The sequence below is a fragment of the Chlorocebus sabaeus genome, chromosome 17 (genome assembly GCF_047675955.1).
Source record: "Chlorocebus sabaeus isolate Y175 chromosome 17, mChlSab1.0.hap1, whole genome shotgun sequence".
NCBI classification, from domain to species: Eukaryota; Metazoa; Chordata; class Mammalia; order Primates; family Cercopithecidae; genus Chlorocebus; species Chlorocebus sabaeus.
Window position 1 is genome coordinate 59,616,216 of NC_132920.1, and position 20,487 is coordinate 59,636,702.

Consider the following 20,487-nt stretch of genomic DNA (forward strand, 5'->3'; position numbering starts at 1 on the left):
AAGTGTCAGGATTACAGGCACGAGTCATCACGCCCGGCTGACCCTCTAACTTTTTCAATGATCACGTCACTGAAATTTGTCAACTTATTTAGTCATTTTTCCCCCCTAAACTCTTAACACGTGCATGCTTAGACTAACAGCTTGCACATCAAACAGAGTGAAACATGGGCCTGCAATTTCATCACTGGTATAGCTTTAAAAGCTGAAAAGAAATAATTTTATGAATGAAAGGGCAAAGTAAAAGAATAGAAAAAAAAAAGAGTGGAGCTTAGACCTGCTAAAAGGTACTTAACAATTAAGAGGTGTTTGTTTCTCAAAGGCATCATGGAGGGAAACAGTGCAGAAGGGGTATGCATCAGTACAACTCTTTTGGCAGACAATTCAGAGGTATGTCTCAAAATTTTAAATGTAATACCCTTTGTCCCAGCAATTCCACTTCCAGGACCTTATCCTATGGACATATTCACACGCCTCACAAAGACACATACAAAGTTCAATACAACAGTTTTAAAAGCAAAAAAAAAAAAAAACAAACATAATATCCATCAATAAGGCACTCTAAATAAAATGTGACATGCATACAAAAGAATACCATATGGCATTTTTTTTAAAATCACAGATACGAGAAAAAGTAAGACTGTGGTAAAAAGTGCCTGCTGTAGAAACTGCAACCAGGTTTGCCAGGCTCCCATGAAGAAGACAACCAGATGAGCTATCTCCCTACTTACTGTGGCTGTGTCACTTTTTCAGTTTTCTGCCTCAAAAATGGAAGTAGGAGAATGTGGGCTATACCTTACATCACATCTATAAAAATCTTTTTCGGCTGGGCATGGTGACTCATGCCCATAATCCCAGCACTTTGGGAGGCCAAGGCAGGTGGATCATTTGAGGTGAGGAGTTTGAGACCAGCCTGACCAACATGGTGAAACCCCGTCTCTACTAAAAATACAAAAAAATCAGCCAGGCATGGTGGTGCATGCCTGCAATCCCAACTACTCGGGAGGCTGAGGCAGGAAAATCGCTTGAACCCGGGAGGTGGAGGTTGCAGTGAGCCGAGATCACGCCACTGCACTCCAGCCTGGAGGACAGGGTAAGACTCAGTCTCAAAACAAAACAAAACAAAACAAAACAAAACAAAACAAAAAACACACAGTAATGGGAGGCTTCATATTACAGAGAATTTCTGTAAAATTAATCTCGGCAAGAAGGCTAGGAACATAAAAACAAAGTAATATATTCAGGTATTTCCTCTAAATATTTACATGCCAAATTACATCCCCCAAATTGTATGTAAAACCATATACCCACAATAAAAATAGTCACCAGATGCAGACACTAACTCTTACAACTCGCTTGGATGCAGATGCATTACATTATAAGCAGTGTACATTAGCTCTTCACGAATTTTACAATGTGATAATGGTTAGAACTCATCCATTCCTGCTCTCCAAGTTCAATCATTTGAGTTCATTTGGCAAGGTAAATAAGCAATTTGATTTCTTCTACACAAGCTGAAATACTGGTAACTATTTTTCAATTGATAACTTTCAGGCTATGTGTGTGTCTAGCTTATGGCCAAACTACAGCCCATGGCTGTGTGTATGCACACACATACACATACCCTCATACCTCTGCATTCTGCAGCCTGAAGGCTAAGTCAACACGAAGCCAACTTCCTATGGGAACATTTCAAACCCTAAAGGGCCTTCTCCCGGTATTAAACCAGTCCAATCCAGTTTAGCTTCTAAAGTGTGACTGAATTCATGCCTATGACTGAATCACCAGCCTCCAGGTCATACTATTAAACAAGTTGATTCTGACCACAGCTATACAATCTAACCTTCCCAGTTACAGCATCTTTAAACTTTAATATAATGAAATATGATGGCCCTATTATATTCTCATTCAAAATGCAAACAATGGACAAAATAATTGCTATCCAACTACATACGCAGACAAGTGAAAAGTTCCTGCCTAATTAGAAAACATTTAACTGCTTTGCTCTTGTGTACAACCTATTCCCAAAATTTTGCATCTGAATTGGTTAATATATTTAAAACAAGCCTAGGAAAAGGCTGCCAGGGGCATTAAAAGGCAAATTATTTATGTATTTACATTTTGCTTTTTTATTTTTATTTTTTAAAGGCAATTTAAATAAACGAATGAGATAAATTAAAAACAAGAATAATACAGGCAGAAACTAGTAAGCAGAAAAAATCTCTTTAAACACACACACCCCTAGTTTTAGTCTTGACATACTTAGTATCTTTCCATAGCACCACCTCTGATTTGCAAGGCCCTTCCACACATTTTGCACTGTTCTCTCTGGCCTTCAGGTACATAGTCATGTTCATGCCTGCTCAGGCAGACTTGTTTTTACACAGAGCAATGTTAGGCACTGTTGTTTTGGAATTTGGCTTTCATTAATGTTCTAGGGCAGATATCCACTTGGAGAGAATGAGAGAAGCCAGACAAGTCAGAGGCTAAGTTTCAAGCTCGAAGTCAGAGCTTTACCTCTCTCAAAAAGAAACAAGTCCATTTTACTGTGATGCCTCGGCAAACCCTTAAATAAGAAAGTTGAACCCTCTGCTTCTAACACCTACCTCTGAAGAACAAGCACTACTGTCCTGGATTTCGCTCCTCTATATCAACCCCAGCTCTTGGGGACTTATTAATCCACTAGTCTTTAAAGGATACTCCTAGGATCCCTTGCCTATTGGCTCTTGGTTAATTCTACTTTATTCTCTCTTGCTTTTAACCTATTTACACACCAGATGTTTTTGTGACATTCTTTTGATCTAAGTTCATCAAATCCAGTATTCTTTGTTAGTCTTTTGATTGAAAATTAAGGTAAGATTAGGGGCAAGAGTAAGGCTTATTTACCCACAGTTGTGGTTTTTAGCAAAAAGGTTGTATTATATTCTTAAAAAAATTAAAGTATACAAACAGAACAAGCAGAAACTAGTACATGTATGTAATATTTTTATTATTTGAACCTTTTCCATTGAAAACTGAACATAACACACAGAAGTTCCTAGAAGGAATTATGAACAGAATTTCCCAACACAGGTTTAAGGGAAAGACATAATGTATTTATCAGTGACCTATTTAAATAGAAGCTATAGAACTTGCAATCCCTTGCAATCTCTTCCACTAAAGCATATAACTTTCATTCTTATTACCTCCATTGCATAATCCAGGCTCTTCGTCCTCTTTAGGATAATGTGACATACTAAAACTTCTTAATTTTGCTGTAATTTTGCTCTTACTCATTCTAATAATCTTAATGTTCTTTTATTATCCATAATTTTCCTTAAGTTGTTATGAGTTGTTGCTGATGCTATTTTCATAGATGGCTAACTGTAAGTTAAACTGTAAGGCTAATTCTAAATTAAAGTTCATTAAACCCTCATTAATTAAAGTTAAACAGCTTTGGTAACTAATTAGTTAAACAGCTAAATTAAACCCTCATTAATTTCTTACAAGAGGCAAAGACCTTAGTTGTCAGTTGTATATGGTACTATTCATTTAGTCATTTCTTAAGTTCATCGATAATTTTCATATATCTTTGCTGAAAATATAATTGATCTTCAGCAATGCACTATCACAGTTGTTCTGGTCAACAGTTTCATTTCTTGAAATCTAGTTTGCCTAAAGGAAACTATGTAAGTAGTTACATAGAAGTACATGAAGATGAGAATTCAGAGCAATAACCTTTGTTATGTAAAAGGTATGTGATGTCAAAAACATGAGTTACTCTTTGAGCCTCAGTTTCTTTATTGACAAAAATGAAGTCACGCCATAAAGACGGCAACAACCGGACACTGGCGACTACTATGGGGTGGGGGGCAAGGGCTGAAAAACTACCTATTAGGTGTGATGCTCACTACCTAGGTGACAGGATCAGTTGTACCCCAACCCTCAGCATCATGCAATATACCCAAGTAACAGACCTGCACATATACCCCTAGAATCTAAAATAAAAGTTGAAATTATTTTAAAAACAGAGTCACAATCTATTTCACAGGACTGTGGTAATTTTAAAAGTTAACACATTAAAAAACAGCTAGGACAGAAACTGCCACATGGCCAACATTATACATCTATTTCTTAAGTAATTATTTTGTGACTGTGACTTACTTTTTACCTTCATGGATCATTTTTATTTTGTAACATCTATAAACTACACTTATTATAAAAATTTCTCTTCATTATTTCATATATTAATTCTTTCAAGAAACATGAAAATTATATTTTTTATGGAAAATTTTAGGATACTGAATTGTTAGGAAAACAAATACTCTTTATGGGGTTAATAAACATTCTTTTTATTTTCAAGAGTCATATTCTATATGGAAACACTAATAAAAATGTGCTGGAAAATTCAAATATATATGATTAATAACTGATAACAGTATAATTTATATTAATACAAAATGTGAAGGATGCTATTGCTCTGTTCCTATTTCAGATCAATATTTCTAAATCTTTAGAAGATATGTACCAAAAATCTTACTAAGTAAGTCACCTATCACAAATAATACTGGTTTGCTTTTAAGTCAAAAACATATTTTCCTTCTAATCTCTGGAGAAAAATTTCCTATTCTATCTTGAGGATGCAAATTTGCTGCATAAGGATAACCACAACCCTCTTTTCATCCACTACAGCAACCAAGAGAAACCAAACCCACTGTGTCACCTCAGATAAATTTTATTGCCAAAGCCAAGTAAAATCCATATAAATGTTTGATCTAAATACAAAAAATAAAGTTCAATAAAATGGACATTTTCCACAACAAATCCAAATACAGCACAAAACTTATGGAAATAATTATCAAGTAAAAACAATTATCAAGTAAAAAACTACTCTTTTTTTGAGACAGGGTCTTGCTCTGTCGCCTACCCTGGAGTGTGGTGACACAGTCACAGCGCACTGCAGTCTCGACCTCCTGGACTCAAGCTACCTATCCACCTCAGACTCCCAAGAAGAAAATGAGGAGGAGGCAGAAGTAGATAACGTTTAGGACCCTTTTTAGTCTAAAGCTGTACTAACAGACTATAAACACAACACAGAAGTCAGGTCACAATAGGCAGAGTCAAGCAACTGAAAGTAGAGAATTAAAAACATAACTCCAAAGAAAATTCTAAATTCTAATTCTAAATTCTCTACAGGTGTGTGCTACCATGCCTGGCTAATTTTTAAATTTTTTGTAGAGATGGGGTCTTGGTATGTTGCCCAGGCTGGTCTCCAACTCCTGAGCTCCAGCAATCCTCCTGCCTCAGCCTCGCAAACTGCTGGGATTACAGGTGTGAGCCAGGGCACCCAGCCAAGACATTACTCTCTAAATGTGATTATGATTGTCCAATATCAAAAAATTTGCTCATGGTGATATTTTGACTGTTTATATTTGTCACTTTTTTCTTTTAGAGTAAATCAAGGTATTCAACAGAGAGAAATACATACAATTCAACTCTCTTCATTTAATTATTTCACATGCTGGAAGAAAAGTGCTCATTTTTTTTTTTTAAAGAAAGGCTCTATGACTTCAACTAAAAATGAAGTTCTACAGATGAAAGGTTTCTTCTAGTGAAAGAAACCACAATAATATTTTATAGGCCACAAAACAACAACAGAATTTCAGCAACAAAGAAATCCTGTAAGCCTTTAAACCTAATACATAGTATTTTAACCATGAATTTTAACAAAGGAAAATAAAGCAAACTAGGAAAACCAAAGTTCTAAGTTAAAGCTAAACATTGTTCTAAAAAGTTATTTCTATCAAAATAAAAGTTCAAAACAAATAACTAATTCAAAGACTCAAATTCTCACCTAAAGCAGTAAGAGCTCTATGACATCAAACTTTCGCAGGAAATTTTAGGATCTCCAACACACACAATGAAATACTTAAGTACTTAGGAGAAAACTGCATTACATATACACACACACACACACCAATTTGTATTTATAATTATTCATGAGTACTAGAGAGACAATGTCCAGAGGCCATTGTTTTTAAAAGTAGGGGTTTTTCTAACCTATTTTATTTTTGTAGAAATGGGGTCTTGCTATATTGTCCAGGTTGGTCTCAAACTCCTGGCCTCAAGCAATCCTCCTGCCTCATCCTCCCTGCCAAAAGTAGGTTATTTTAGAAGAATAGCTGGCTCCTACATTTTGCTTCTGCCTAAAAAACGTCAAAGGAGAGAGCAGAACACACCCTCAAAGAAGCACTGTTACAAATACTTTAGGTATCACAATTGAAATATTTTAATTCAAAGATTCTATCATTCCAAGTACAGAATGTGTCCAGCTGTACAGCCTTCTCAAGGCCTCTCATTCTAAGTCACCTGGACAGTGCAGTATGACAATGGCTGTGTCTGCAGCCACTAAACCTTCACTCAAGAAGATCTGGTGCTTTAAACAAGTGTAGGCAAGTTGATCCTGGTTTTTCTTTTTGATTCAGCAACCTACACCCACCTCTATTTAAATGTTGTTCCACAAAGGAAGGATACAATTATAGTGTTTAAAAATAGGGGCCAGGCGTGGTGACTCATGCGGCCAGGCACAGTGGCTCACGCCTGTAATCGTAGCATTTTGGGAGGCCAAGGTAGGTAGATCACCTGAGGTCAGGAGTTCAAGACCAGCCTGGCCAACATGATGAAATCCTGTCTCTACTAAAATAATAATAATAATAAAATTAGCCAGGAGTGGTGGCAGGTGCCTGTAATCCCAGCTACTTGGGAGTCTGAGGCAGGAGAATGGCTTGAACCTGGGAGGCGGAGGTTGCAGTGAGCCAAGATCATGCCATTGCACTCTAGCCTGGGCAACAATAACAAAACTACATCTCAAAAAATACATTAATTAATAAAATAAAATAAAAATAGGGGCTCCTGAGTGTGCATATGTGGAGGATTCGTTACAGTTTTTAGATGTTGAAATTTCCAAAATAAAAAGGGAGAAAGGAAAGGGGAGAGAAAAGAGAAGTGAAAGGAAAGAAGAGGAAAGAGAGAAAGAGAACGGGATGTCAAATCAAACAGAGCTGGCTTTGAGTCTAAGTTCTCTAACTTATTAGCAGTATAAACTTGGTAAACCTAAGGTTCCTTATTTGTAAAATTTGGATAATAACAATTCCTGCTTTATGGATTGTTAGGAGATTTGAATGAGATAACATATGTATAGCATTTAAGAGAATGTAGAAAGTTATCAAACCATCAACTATCCTATATAATTATTTTTATTGTAATCAAATAAATTTGTTAGTTTAATGACTTTATAGTTCACATATAGTTTATAATTTAATGACTTCATAGCTTTAGGAATATAGTTAGTTATTCAACAACATGACATTTTGTAAAACCAAGAAAAAAAAAAAAAACTAAGATCAAGAAATATATCTTGTTTTCAGCCTGTAATCCCAGCATTTTGGGAGGCCTGTAATCAAGTTTTCAGCCTGTAATCCCAGCACTTTGGGAGGCCGAAGTGAGTGGATCACCTGAGGTCAGGAGTTCGAGACCAGCCTGGCCAACATGGTGAAACCCCATCTCTACTAAAAACACAAAAATTAGCCAGGTGTGGTGGCATACGCCTGCAATCCCAGCTACTCGGGAGGCTGAGGCAGGAGAATCGCTTGAACCTGGGAGGTGGAGGTTGCAGTGAGCCGAGATCGTGCCACTGCACTCCAGTCTGGGTAACAGCACGAGACTTTGTCTCAAAAAAAAAAAAAAAAAAAGAAATACATTATTTTCAGTAAATACACTCTGGGGATTTAGCTTCTTATAAGGCAATAAGAACATGAACCCAAGAGCCAGATTGCCTAAGTTTGAGTTCCAAGTCTGCCACTCACTGGTTGTATGACTGCAAGCCAAGTATTTACTGTGTCTCAGTTTCTGTCTGTTTACTGGGATGACAATAGGGATGTTGTGAGGAGTAAATGAATTAACATATGTAAACTGCTTAGAACAGTGCCTGGCACTTAGTAAGTGTTATGTAAGTATTAATGTGGATTTAGTTGTTAATAATTCTCAACAGGAAACTATTTACCACCCCAAAACTGGCAATTGCTAAGCCCACTCAACTAGAGTAATTAGACTAGGAGATACGAACTGGAAACTTGTGGGCTACAAGTCCGAACTAAACTCTAACCTTCATACTCAGCAGTTCTTCAGAGGCAAAATCAAAGTTTGCTATCTGCTAAGTTACTGCCAATATCCAAAGACATATTACAGCCGTGTGTGTGTGTGTACGTGTGTGTGTGTGTGTGTGTGTACACACTACAATTCAGAATGATGGCCTCTAAGTAGTGGAAATGTGATTTTTAAAATTTTTTTTGTTTATTTTCTTAAGCCAGAGTCTTATCCTGTCACTCAGGCTGCAGTGCAGTCACATGATCACGGCTCACCACAGCCTTGGCCTCCGGAGTAGCTGGAAATACAGGCGCCTGCCACCATGCCAAGCTAATTTTTCGTATTTTTTTGAAGAGAGAGGGTTTTACCCTTTTGCCAAGGCTGTTCTCGAACTCCTAGGCTCAAGCAATGTACCCACTTTGGCTTCCCTAAGTCCTGGGATTACAGGCATGGGCCACTGCACGCGGCCAATTTTTTATTTCAATTTTTCTGTATTTTCTAATTTTTTGCCATGCTTTTGCTTCTATAATAATAAAAGATAATTTTAAAATTCAGAAATGAAAGAAACATATCTTACAGTTGTATAAGGAAAATATCCACAAATTCCGTACCTGTATTTATGAATGATGGCATTAAATAATTTTCCATCTCTCCAGCAGGTAGTGAAATTTTCACACCGAATTCCAGCATAACCCTCTGTTGCCTGCTGTGTCCAGAGTAGCAACCTCTCTTTTGCAGACATATCCTCTGACTCTCCAGTAACATGGATATCAGATATCTAGATATAACAGAAAGTGTTAAACCTTTAGAAAGGAAGGATGCTAACTCAGATAAAGAACCTACTACGTGCCAAGCACTTTCCAAATGTAAGATTAGGATAATAACAATTCCCGCTTTATGAGATTGTTAAGAGATTTGAATGAGATGACATGTGTATCGCACCTAAGAGAATGCCCCACATGTAGAAAGTTATCAAACCATTAGCTATTCTATATAATTATTTTTATTTAGCCCTCATATCTCTCCCTTACAAATTTTCCCCATTTTACATATAGGAAATAAATTTTCTCCATTTTACATATAGGAAATCTGACTTTCAAAGAGGTTAACAGATTGAAAAAGTCAGATTTAACTCATTTGTGTCCAATTTAAAAGCATTCATTCTCTTTTTACTAAACCAAAACTCTACAGTATTGAAAATTTTACATTCTTCTTTCCGAATCAGATTTGTTAGAACAACTTAAGGAGACACTTTTCCAAGTTCAAATGGATCAGAAGTAAAACCTATAAATTACTCTACACTACCACCTGCAGAGCAGAATTTGATCCAACAGGTATTCTGTGTAAAGAACAATGAAAGAAGTAGTATTCTCTCCTATTAATATTATAAAATAATTTGGTCAGAAGTCTCTAATGTTCTCATGAGTCCTTGCTCGGCTTGCTCAACCTGAAACCTTTACCAACTGATTTTTTCTCCTGTATTTTGTTTTCATGAAGTTTTCTAAAAGTCTCTTCCACTGAATAATGATAAAACAGGCCACCAGTTTCCCAAGAAACCTCTTTGGAAATTTTTTACATTCTCCCAAGAGCACCTCTTTAATAAGGGTCCTACTTAATCTGCTGATAATTATATTAAGGCACAAAGTGACTTTACCAGGGGTCACACAGTAATTCCAAAGCTGAGATTAACACCACCAACAACTGTTCCCTCAACCAGTGCAAGACGCAAAGCCAAGGGATCAACAAGACAGGCGGCATGCCAGAATCAGGATGAGCAAGTCAGAGATGGGAAGCAAGACATAGGAAGAACAAATCATTCTGTCACAGGGAAAATATCACTAGACTAGAGTCACGAGACAGGCTTCTAGACCTGGTTCCTAGTCCCATAGGTTTGAATAATTCATTTCATGTTTGAGAGTCAACTTCCTTATCTATAAAATGAGGAGGAGGCAGAAGCAGATAACGTTTAGGACCCTGTTCAGTCTAAAGTTTTACTAACAGACTATACACACAACACAAAAGTCAGAGGTCACAATAGGCAGAGTCAAGCAACTGAAAGTAGAGAATTAAAAAAAAAAAACTCCAAGGAAAACCTGTTACATGTGGCAGTGCCAGGCTCAAACAGGAAGCCCTTTATTCTTCCCAGCTGCCACAGAGCCAGAGGCACAGCCAAGCCAGGGACCCAGGGCAGAAAGGCTGTGGCAGTGAAAGCCCTTGCCAGGCCTGGCAGCCCCTGACAATTTCACTTGTTGGAAATGGCGGGGGGCCTCACACACTCCTTCTCCAGTGTTCAGCAGGTGCTGCCATGCCCCATGGAGCTTCACTCTCAGTCACAGTCTGAGACACTCTGCTTGACAAATGGCCAGGATTTAAAAGTGGAACAAACAGTCTCAATTTTAATAATCTTTGCCAGGGATCCATGCCAATCTCTACAGCACGGAAAAGAACTCTGTACATAAACACATCATATAGTATGCATAGAAGAAATTTCTTTTTTTTAATGTGAAAAAAACCAGCATAAAATTTACCAATAATCTTTGGCCCAAGTTCCAACAATATTCTGGTCCAAAATTATGCTACAGTACCTTTCCAGCATATCCCAGGAGTTTAAATCCCATGTCCACCATTTACATGCTCAAGTTACTTAACTGCTTTAAGCCCACTCCCTTACTTCTAAAATGATGATGATTATACTGTGTTGTGAGAATCAACAACATTAGCACAGTGTAATGCCTGGCCCATAGTCAGTACATGCTCAAAATAGGTGAGTTATGTTACTATTGTAGTTATTGTTATTCTTTTTGAAAAAGGAAGAAGTAAAACCTTGACATCATCATCATCATCATCATCATTATTATTATTATTATTTTTGAGATGGAGTTTCACTCTTGTTGCCCAGGCTAGAGTGCAATGGCACAATCTCGGCTCACCGCAACCTCCACCTCCCAGGTTCAAGCAATTCGCCTGCCTCAGACTCCCAAGTAGCTGGGATTACAGGCATGCACCACCATGTCCGGCTAATTTTGTATTTTTAGTAGAGATGGGGTTTCTCCATGTTGAGGCTGGTCTCGAACTCCTAACCTCAGGTGATCCACCTGCCTTGGCCTCCCAAAGTACTGGGATTACAGGCGTGAGCCACTGCGCCTGGCCAACTTTACTATTTTCTTAACTCTCTTCCCATAAAGAGGAATAAAAAATAAGTTTTTAAAATTTGCTGCCTTAAACCGATTAAAATCTATGATCACAAGGGTTCAGAGAAGCTAATCTAGGAAACGGTGAATGAAAAAGTTGAGGCCAGGCGCGGTGGCTCACACCTGTAATCCCAACACATTGGGAGGCCAAGATGAGAGGATCACTTGAGCCTAGGTGTTCGAGACCAGGCTAGGCAACATAGTGAGACCCCATCTCTATTAAAAAAAAAAAAAAAAAATTTGGCTGGCATAATAGCATATGTTCACAGTCCCAGCTACTAGGGAGGCTGAGGCAGAATGCTTGAGTCTAGGAGGTCGAGGCTGTAGTGAGCCATGATCACGCCACTGCACTCCAGCCTGGATGACAGAGTGAGGCCCTTAAAAACAAAAACAAAAAAAACAAGAAAGAAAAGAAAAGAAAAAGTTGAGCCCCTTGGTCTCTATAACCCTTTAAAAATTGTAAAATCAACTGTTCTGGGGAACCCTTACAATTCAAGAGCCACCCAGATAGTATGTATAATGAGAGATAGAAAAGGTAGATAGCTGGGGTTGTGTGGGACTGTTTTCTGCTAATTCCATGCCAGTCAGTTACAAAAGTATTACCTGTTAACTAGGGAAGTCAGTAAAGTTCAGCTACAAGGTACCAGCTTAATAGGTTCAAGTGCTACACAGTAGTTTTACCAGAGGAAGGATGTTAAAGGAGTTTAGAGGTCTGAAAATGGTCTAACTGTCAAGAGAAAATAATGTATTCTTACTAAATAAGTTTCTAACAGATGAATTTCAGATTGTTACAAATGCAATTTCATACTGTTATATATACACACAATTAAACAGCTATAATTTTAAAGTGCATATTCAAAAGTATATTCATATAATTTTACAATGCATATTCAAACGTTATGAACCAAGCTTTAAAATATCAAAGATTAAACCAAGTCCCAGACTCCACTAGGCCCACAAGCAGGGCAGGTGAATTCTAACTTCTCCACTTTCAGCTTTTCCTGCTATTTCCAATAAACTGAACATCATCCTCTTATAGCAATTTAAGGCATTTTTTAAAATACTGTTACCATTAGCCACTAATATATCACACTTTTCATGATACTATGCAACCAAAATTAAAAAGTAAGTTAAATACTAAAAATTGTTTAAGTCTTCAGTTGTCATTCATAATCCCTGATCTGAAAACTGTGTGTTCAGCAGAACAACCTGAATCTTCCACCAATGACAAGTTAATGGTGGTTTCACATTTGGGTCAGATTCTAGAAAGTAATCAAGCTACCTTCCTTCAAAATCTGGAGGCAATGTAGTGATAATCAGAGAGGGTTCAATTCATGCTGCCTGGGTTTCAATCTTAATTCCAACAGTTAATGAAATGAATGACCCAGACTACTCACATAATCTCCTAAGATCCATTTTCTTTATCTTTTTTTTTTTTTTTTTTTTTTTTGAGACGGAGTCTTACTCTGTCACCCAGCATGGACTGTAGTGGTGCCATCTTGGCTCACTGCAACCTCCGCCTCCCAGTTTCAAGTGATTCTCCTGTCTCAGCCTCCCAAGTACCTGGGACTACAGGTGTGTGCTACCATATCCAGCAATTTTTGTATTTTTTGTAGAGATAGGATTTCACCATGTTGTCCAGGCTGGTCTTGAACTCCTGACCGCAGGTGATTCACCCACCTTGGCCTCCCAAACTGCTGGGATTACAGGCGTGAGCCACTGCACCTGGTCTCACTTTCTTCATCTTTAAAACTTAAATAATAATGACAATCTATCCAAAATAGAAATCAAGAAAGCAATCCCATTAACAATAGCTTAAAAAAAGACCTAGTAATAAATTTAACCAAGGAGATAAAAGACCTTTATACTGAAAACACTGATGAAAGAAATTAAAGAAGTCATGAATAAATGGAAAGATATCCCATGTTCATTCATGAATTTGAAGAATTAACACTGTTAAAATGTCCATACTAGCCAAAGCAATCTATAGATTCAACGCAATCCCTATCAAAATTCTCATGACACTTTGCACAGATATAGAAGAAACAATCCTTCCATTTGAATGGAACCACAAAAGACCCCAAAGAGTCAAAATGATCTTGAGCAAAATGAACAAACCTGGAAGCATCACACTCTTCAAATATACTACATATGACAAATATACTATATACTACAAATATACTATATACGACTTCAAAATATACTACAAACCTATAGTAATGAAAACATCACGGTACTGACATGAAAACAGACAGACCAGTGGAACAAAAGAGAGCCCAGAAACAAACCACGCATTTATGGTCAATTGATATTTGACAAAGATGCCGATAACACACAATGGAGAAAGAACAGTCTCTTCAATAAATGATGTCTGAAAAACTGCATATCCACATGAAGAAGAATGATATTAGACCTTTATCTCACACCATATACAAAAATCAATGCAAACTGGATTAAAGACTTACAGGTAAGACCTAATATTATAAAGCTACTAAAGAAAATATAAGGAAAAGTTTCTTGACTTTGGACAGGACAATGATTTTTTGGATATGACTCCAAAAGCACAAGTAAAAAAAGCAAACATAGAAAAATGAGATTATGGCAAACTAAAAAGCTTCTGCACAGCCGAAGAAACAATAAACAAAGAGACAAACTGCAGAATGGGAGAAAATATATGCAAACCATTCATCTTATAATGAGTTAATATCCAAAATATATAAGGAACTAAAACAACTCAGTAATAAGAAAACAAAAAGCTTGGCTGGATGTGGTGGCTCATGCCTGTAATCCCAGCACTTTGGGAGGCCAAAGCAGGCAGATCACGAGGTCAGGAGATCGAGATCATCCTGGCCAACATGGTGAAACTCCATCTCTACTAAAATACAAAAAATTAGCTGGGCGTGGTGGCACGGGCCTGTACTCCCAGCTACTTGGGAGGCTGAGGCAGGGGAATCACTTGAACCCAGGAGGCGGAGATTGCAGTGAGCTGAGATTGCACCACTGCACTCCAGCCTGGCAAGAGAGCAATGCTCCATCTCAAAATAAGTAAATAAATTAAAATTTTTTAAATAAAAAATTTAAAAACTCAATTTAAAATAAACAAAGGATATCATAATAGATATTTTCTCAAAAGAAGGCATGCAAATGGCCAACAGGTATATGAAAAAAATGATCAACATCACTAAGCATTGAAGAAATGCAAATTAAAACCACAACGAAGTATCACCTCACACCTGTTAGAATGGCTAGTCTCAGAAAAAACAAAAGGAAGATAACAAGTGGGTTTTTGTTGGTTTTTGTTTTTGCTTTTGTTTTTGAGACAGAGTCTCACTCTGTTGCCCAGGCTGGGGCTCAGTGGGGCAATCTCAGCTCACTGCAATCTCCACCTCCTGGGTTCAAGCAATTCTCCTGCCTCAGCCTCCCGAGTAACTGGCACTACAGGCACCCACCACCACGCCTGGCTAATTTTTCTGTAGTTTTAGTAAAGATGGGGTTTTGCCATATTGGACAGGCTGGTCTTGAACTCCTGACCTCAGGTGATCCACCTGCCTCAGCCACCCAAAGTGCTGGGATTACACACGTGAGCCACTGCACCTAGCTGATATCAAGTGTTGAGAATGTGGAGAATAGGGAACTTCTGCACTGTTGGTAGGACTGTAAGTTAGTAAAACCATTATGGAAAACAGTATAGAAGTACCCAAAAACTTAAAAATAGAACTACCATATAATCCAGCAATCTCATTACTGGGTATATATATCCAAGGGAAATCTATATATCAAAGATATGCATGCACTTCCATGTATAATGCAGTATTATTCACAATGGCCAAGATAAGGAATCAATCCAGGTGTCCATCAACCGAAGAATGAATTTTAAAAATGTGATATATACACACAAAAGAGTACTGTTCAGCCTTAAAAAAGGAGGAAATGTAGTCATTAACAACAACATGGATAAACCTGGAGCAACTGTTAGGCAAAATAAATCAGGTACATAAGGACAAATATTGAATGATTTCACTTATACGTGGAATCTAAAAAAGTTGAACTCATAGAAGTGAGGAGACTAGAATGGTGGTTACCACAGGCTGCAGTGGTTGGGGTAGGAGTGATTGGGGTGATATCAGTCAATGGATGCAAAATTTCAGTTAAGAGAAATAAGTTCCTCTTATACAACATAGTGACTATAGTTAGTAACAATGTACTGCATTCTTTAAAATTGCTAAAAGAGTAGATTTTAAGTGTTTTCACCTCAAAAATGTAATTCTGAAGTAATGTATATGTTAATTACTTGAATTTCATGCGATGTTGTACATGATATATATAATTTTTTTCAATTTAAAAAAACTTAAATATAATAACGTCCTCCTTTGGTGGTTCTAAAGATTAAATAGAAACAGTCATATCAAGTGCTTATCACAGCGCCGCCACATAGAAAATTCTACAAATGTTAGCTTCTCCCACCACAACTTATCTATCTATCGATTTTCTCCCACCACTACTTATCTATCCATCCACCCATCCATCCATCCATCCATCCATCCATCCATCCATCCATCCATCCATCCATCCATCTATTTATCTGAGATGAGGTCTCACTCTGTTGCCAGGCTGCAGTGCAGTGGCAAGATCACAGCTCACTGCAGCCTCCAACTCCTGGGCTCAACTGATTCTCCCACCTCAGCCTCCCAAACAACTTGGACCACCAGCATGTGCCACTATGTCTGGCTAATTCTTTTAAATTTTGTGTAAGACAGGAGTTTCTTTTTGTTGTCCACAAACTCCTGGCTTCAAGTCATCCTCCTACATTGGCCTCCCAAAGTGCTGGGATTATAGGCACGAACCACGGCACCTGGCCCCACCACAATTTTATTACCTTCAGTAGTATTGCTTCTTAAAGCTTTTCACCAACAATCTGTCAGCCAGAACCAAAACAAACAAAATACTTTATACCAGAGTTCCTTTCAGAAACTTGAAGCCTTCATGCCTCACATCCCGGTCATTGCTGGCTACCGCCCAAATTCAAGTACTTCCTGTCACTGAGCCTCTCCTGCCCATATTTGATCTGGGCTTCATCTCTCCTGACCCAGCTTGCTACCATTCCCAAACTTCCAAAAATATCTACCCCATGGTAAACAAAGTCTCATGTCTTCAATACCTTAAACTGCTTTTATCTTTTTACTGAACCCCAAGTATCCCCCACTGCAATAACTAAAATTCAGCCAAGTCGCCCGACTCCACTAGGCCCACAGGTGGGGCAGGTGAATTCTAACTCCTCCAGTGATGTAAAACCAGTGGTTTTCAAATCATTATCTGTAAGTACAAAAAAAAATCATTTTTACATTGTAGGCCACTCTTGCTCTCTGGCTCTCCTCCTTCCCCTCCTTAAACACGATGCTCGCATCCCCAAAGATGTGGCACCTGGCTGTGTGCCTGGACACCCAAACGCCATCTCCACGTAGCACCCACCATCAGTGCTTTCTTTGTCTCTTCATTTCAGCCAGTCATACACCTACAGCCTGGATCTCATCATCTTGAACCAGAACTAGTCTACCTGAGGTATTTAACTTCAAAAAGCAGTTTCCTATTCTTCCAGCACTTTCCTTTGCTAACTCTAGCTAACCAATTATCTGGCTTCATTAACATCTCACATTCCTTGACATGCCCAATTTTCTTCCTATCTATGAACTGTAGAGGAAGAAAAATAATTTTTTCCTCAATTCTCATAAATTCTTAATTGGAACAGACCCCTGTAACAAAAGATAGATTACCAAGAGAAAAACAAAGAGCAATTTATTGATATATTTCATATATACTTGGGGGACAGGGTGGGCTGTGGGAGACCAGAAGATGCCATGTCAAAATAAAAGGTTGTTGAGCTGAAGGCAATTAAGTAGCAGCAGATGCAGGAAAGCTCTCTGCTCTCCATTTGCCTAAAAGCAGGACATAGATTTACAAAGACAAAAGGTATCCTGTCCCCCTCCACCACAGGGAAAAACATTAACCAATAAAGGTAACTTTAGTCAGTTATGGGCCTAGAGACAGGATCAAAATTATCTATATGAACAAGCTTTACTAACTGGCCTTTGTCTGTCATTTCTTTCCCTTCCCACAAGTTGCCACCCCCAGAGACTCAGAAGTTTTCTTCTTTTGTCACGTCATTTCTCTAAAAATACACTGCCTTTTGTTGAAGATGCTATATAAAATGGAATTCAAAGCCGCCTCTAAGAACTGCTCATTCCCTGAGCTCTCCTATGTATGTATGAAACATACATGTTAATAAACTGTCTTTCTCTTATCAGTCTTTTGTTGTAGGCATCCATTCTAACTAACTTAAGAGGGTTGAAAAAATTATTTTTCTTCCTCTACAGATGCTCCTTCTATCTTTACATTCTTCTGTTTGTCTTGTACTATATTATTTATCATTTCCACCACCTCCTTGCTAATATCCATAAGTCCCTCACATCTTTGTCCTCACCCTGCAACCACTCCACCACCAAACCTTAATCCTGATCAATCCAGCTGCATGTCTTCTCTGCTTTCACCCTAAGCTATAAACTTCTACCAGAGAAAAGCACACCACCATGTGGACCTCTGCCACTACAAATTCCAGGTCTGTAACCTCAGCTAGGTACTCAAAGAAATGTGGCAATTCTTCTTGGTGTCCTAACTGGCCAGTTCTTTCACCTCTCACAATATTGTTTCAATTCTTTACTATTTGGCTGGGTGTGGTGGCTCACACCTGTAATCCCAAAACTTCGGGAGGCCAAGGCAAAAGGATCACTTGAGCCCAGGAGTTCAAGACCAGCCTGGGCATCATAGGAAGACTCTGTCTCTATTTAAAAAAAAAAAAAAAAAAATAGCTGGGTACAGTGCCGCATACCTGCGGTCCACGCTTCCTCGAGCCCCTGAGGTGGGAGGATCACCTGGGCCCAGGAGGCCAAGGTTGCAGTGAATCATGATTATACCACTGCACTCCAGCCTGGGTGACATTAAAACTCCATTTCCAAAAATAAAAATTCTTCACTATTTGTCTACAACTACCTACCCTACCACCTCTACTTTTATGTTTTTATGTTTAGCAAACAAATTTCATCTCCTCCTTTAGCCACGTAAGAACCCCCTTCTGTCCTGCTATCCGCAAACTTTGCTCCCACATGATCTCCTTTTCCCTTGGGGTTTAAATCCTTTCACCTCCTACTTCCTATCAATCTCATTCTATCAATAATCCCCTCTCATGTGGGTCTCTTAGTATTTAAAATACCCAAGTCTCTTCCATCCTCAAATAAATAAAAATAATCTTCATGAAATCAATTCCCTCTTTACTTATCACCATCTGTCTCCCATTCTCTTCTTAGGAAAGCTACCTTAAAAAGTACTCTATATTTTCTTGTCTCTATTATCTTCACATCTCTACCTGTTTTGATTTGGCCTCTTTCTTACCATTCCACTAAAACTAAGTAAAGGTGACCAGACAAAGTGAGGGAGTTCTTGTTCCTAACTCTATTTTTCCAATAAAGAAGAAAATTAGATTGTTAACATAATGGAAGTGATGGGTAGGGGGATGCTGACTAGTTGAAAGATACTGTGAGAGATTATCTATCACCTCTTCCTTCACAGCCTCACTCATTCAGCAAACACTCATAAATGTCCACTTGTACCATTAATAGGCATTGGTTATACAACAATCCTCATAGAGCTTACAGTCTAATGACAGAAACACACCATGGAGAAGAGCTCAAGAGTTGTTTTCCCATCCTTCCATTTTCTAATCCTGATCTCGCTGAGACGTCTGTCACTGGCAATCTTTCTTCTTTGGCTTCCATGACGTCACCCCTTCCAGGCTTTCCTCCGGCCTCTCTAACCATTCCTTCTCAGTCTTCATTAGAGGCTCCTCTGTTACCCAATCTTTAACATTATTCCCAGGGCACAGGCCTCGGGCCTCTTTCCTCCACTCTCCTCACTCTCCCTAGATCATCTGTACCACAATGGCTTTAGCTGCCACCTCCACACAGTTGACTCCCACATCCCTATATCCCATCCCAAACCTTAACCCTAAACCCAACTCCCTATCATATACACTTCCGTTGCAATAGTAAAACTAACCATGAATTGACGACTTAAATGAGCCAGATACTGTGATTAAGCACTTCATAAAAATTACCTCTTATAATCTTTACAATATACAATATTATTTTACAAATGACAAAGAGACATAAAGTAATAATATGACCTGTTCAAAGTTTACCCAAATTACTAACAGGTAGAAGTCAAATTTGAACTTGAATCTGTCTGGCTACAAAGCTAATACTCTTAATCACTGTGCTGTATCTCACAGCCCCTTCAAACTCAATGTATTGAGAAATTAATTCCTCTTTTTCCTTCCTGTACTTCCACCTGCATTCCTAGCTCAGAGAATGGCCCCACCATTTACCCAGTTGCCCTCAAATAAAAGAAACTGCTGGGGTCATCCTTGATGCCTTTTCAACCTCTGTGCCCACATCCAATTGGTAACACAGTCCTACGCAGCCTCATCTCTCCTCCCTGCCCTCTAACACCCACCCCAAACATTCTTCGTGCTCCAGCCACAGTAAACTACTTCTAGTTCATCAATAAGAATGGATTGCCACAAGATACTATGCATTTATATGTACCACTCTTTATCCAGAGAAAGCCCTCACCAATTCCTATCCCATGCTACTCCTCCACTCATCCTTTTCCTTGAGGAAGCCCCAGCTGATTCTGCCTCAGGGGTCTGTGTAAGGGACCTGACGATCTTCTGTACTTTTGAAAGTCCTCCACACATACTGGTATAATAGCAGTACCTCTTGTGTGTCATTATTGTCTGTTGTCAGATCTTCTACCCCTCTAACATGTGAGCAGTATATCCTGAAAGATAATGTCTTATTCGCCTTAGTATTGCAATGCCTAGCTAGGGCAGTGCTTGGCACATTATAGATACTCAGTAAATATCCAATGAACAAATGACTTTATGATTGAGTTGGACACCTTGAGAATCTGCATTAATTCACTAAGGAGACCAGGATTCTCTTGGTCACTTCTGTTTTATCACATACTTCAAAGTCCCACTGGGGAGAAGAGGCTTTATTACCTATAGCGGACATGCAGCACACAACCAATCCACCCATAAAAATGTCACTAAACCAAATGGGTT

The 20,487-nt window shown here is 38.5% G+C and overlaps 1 protein-coding gene across 20 annotated transcripts in view; it reads right to left on the reverse strand.

Annotated features, from left to right (window-relative positions):
• Window positions 1-20,487, reverse strand: part of DST (dystonin) — a 486,601-nt gene that overhangs the window by 195,967 nt on the left and 270,147 nt on the right. For all 20 annotated transcript variants that reach the window (XM_073006092.1, XM_073006096.1, XM_073006083.1 and 17 more), the window contains one exon: window positions 8,733-8,899. In XM_073006092.1, coding sequence (XP_072862193.1) covers window positions 8,733-8,899 — 167 coding nt within the window. The remainder of the gene's footprint in view (window positions 1-8,732; window positions 8,900-20,487) is intronic.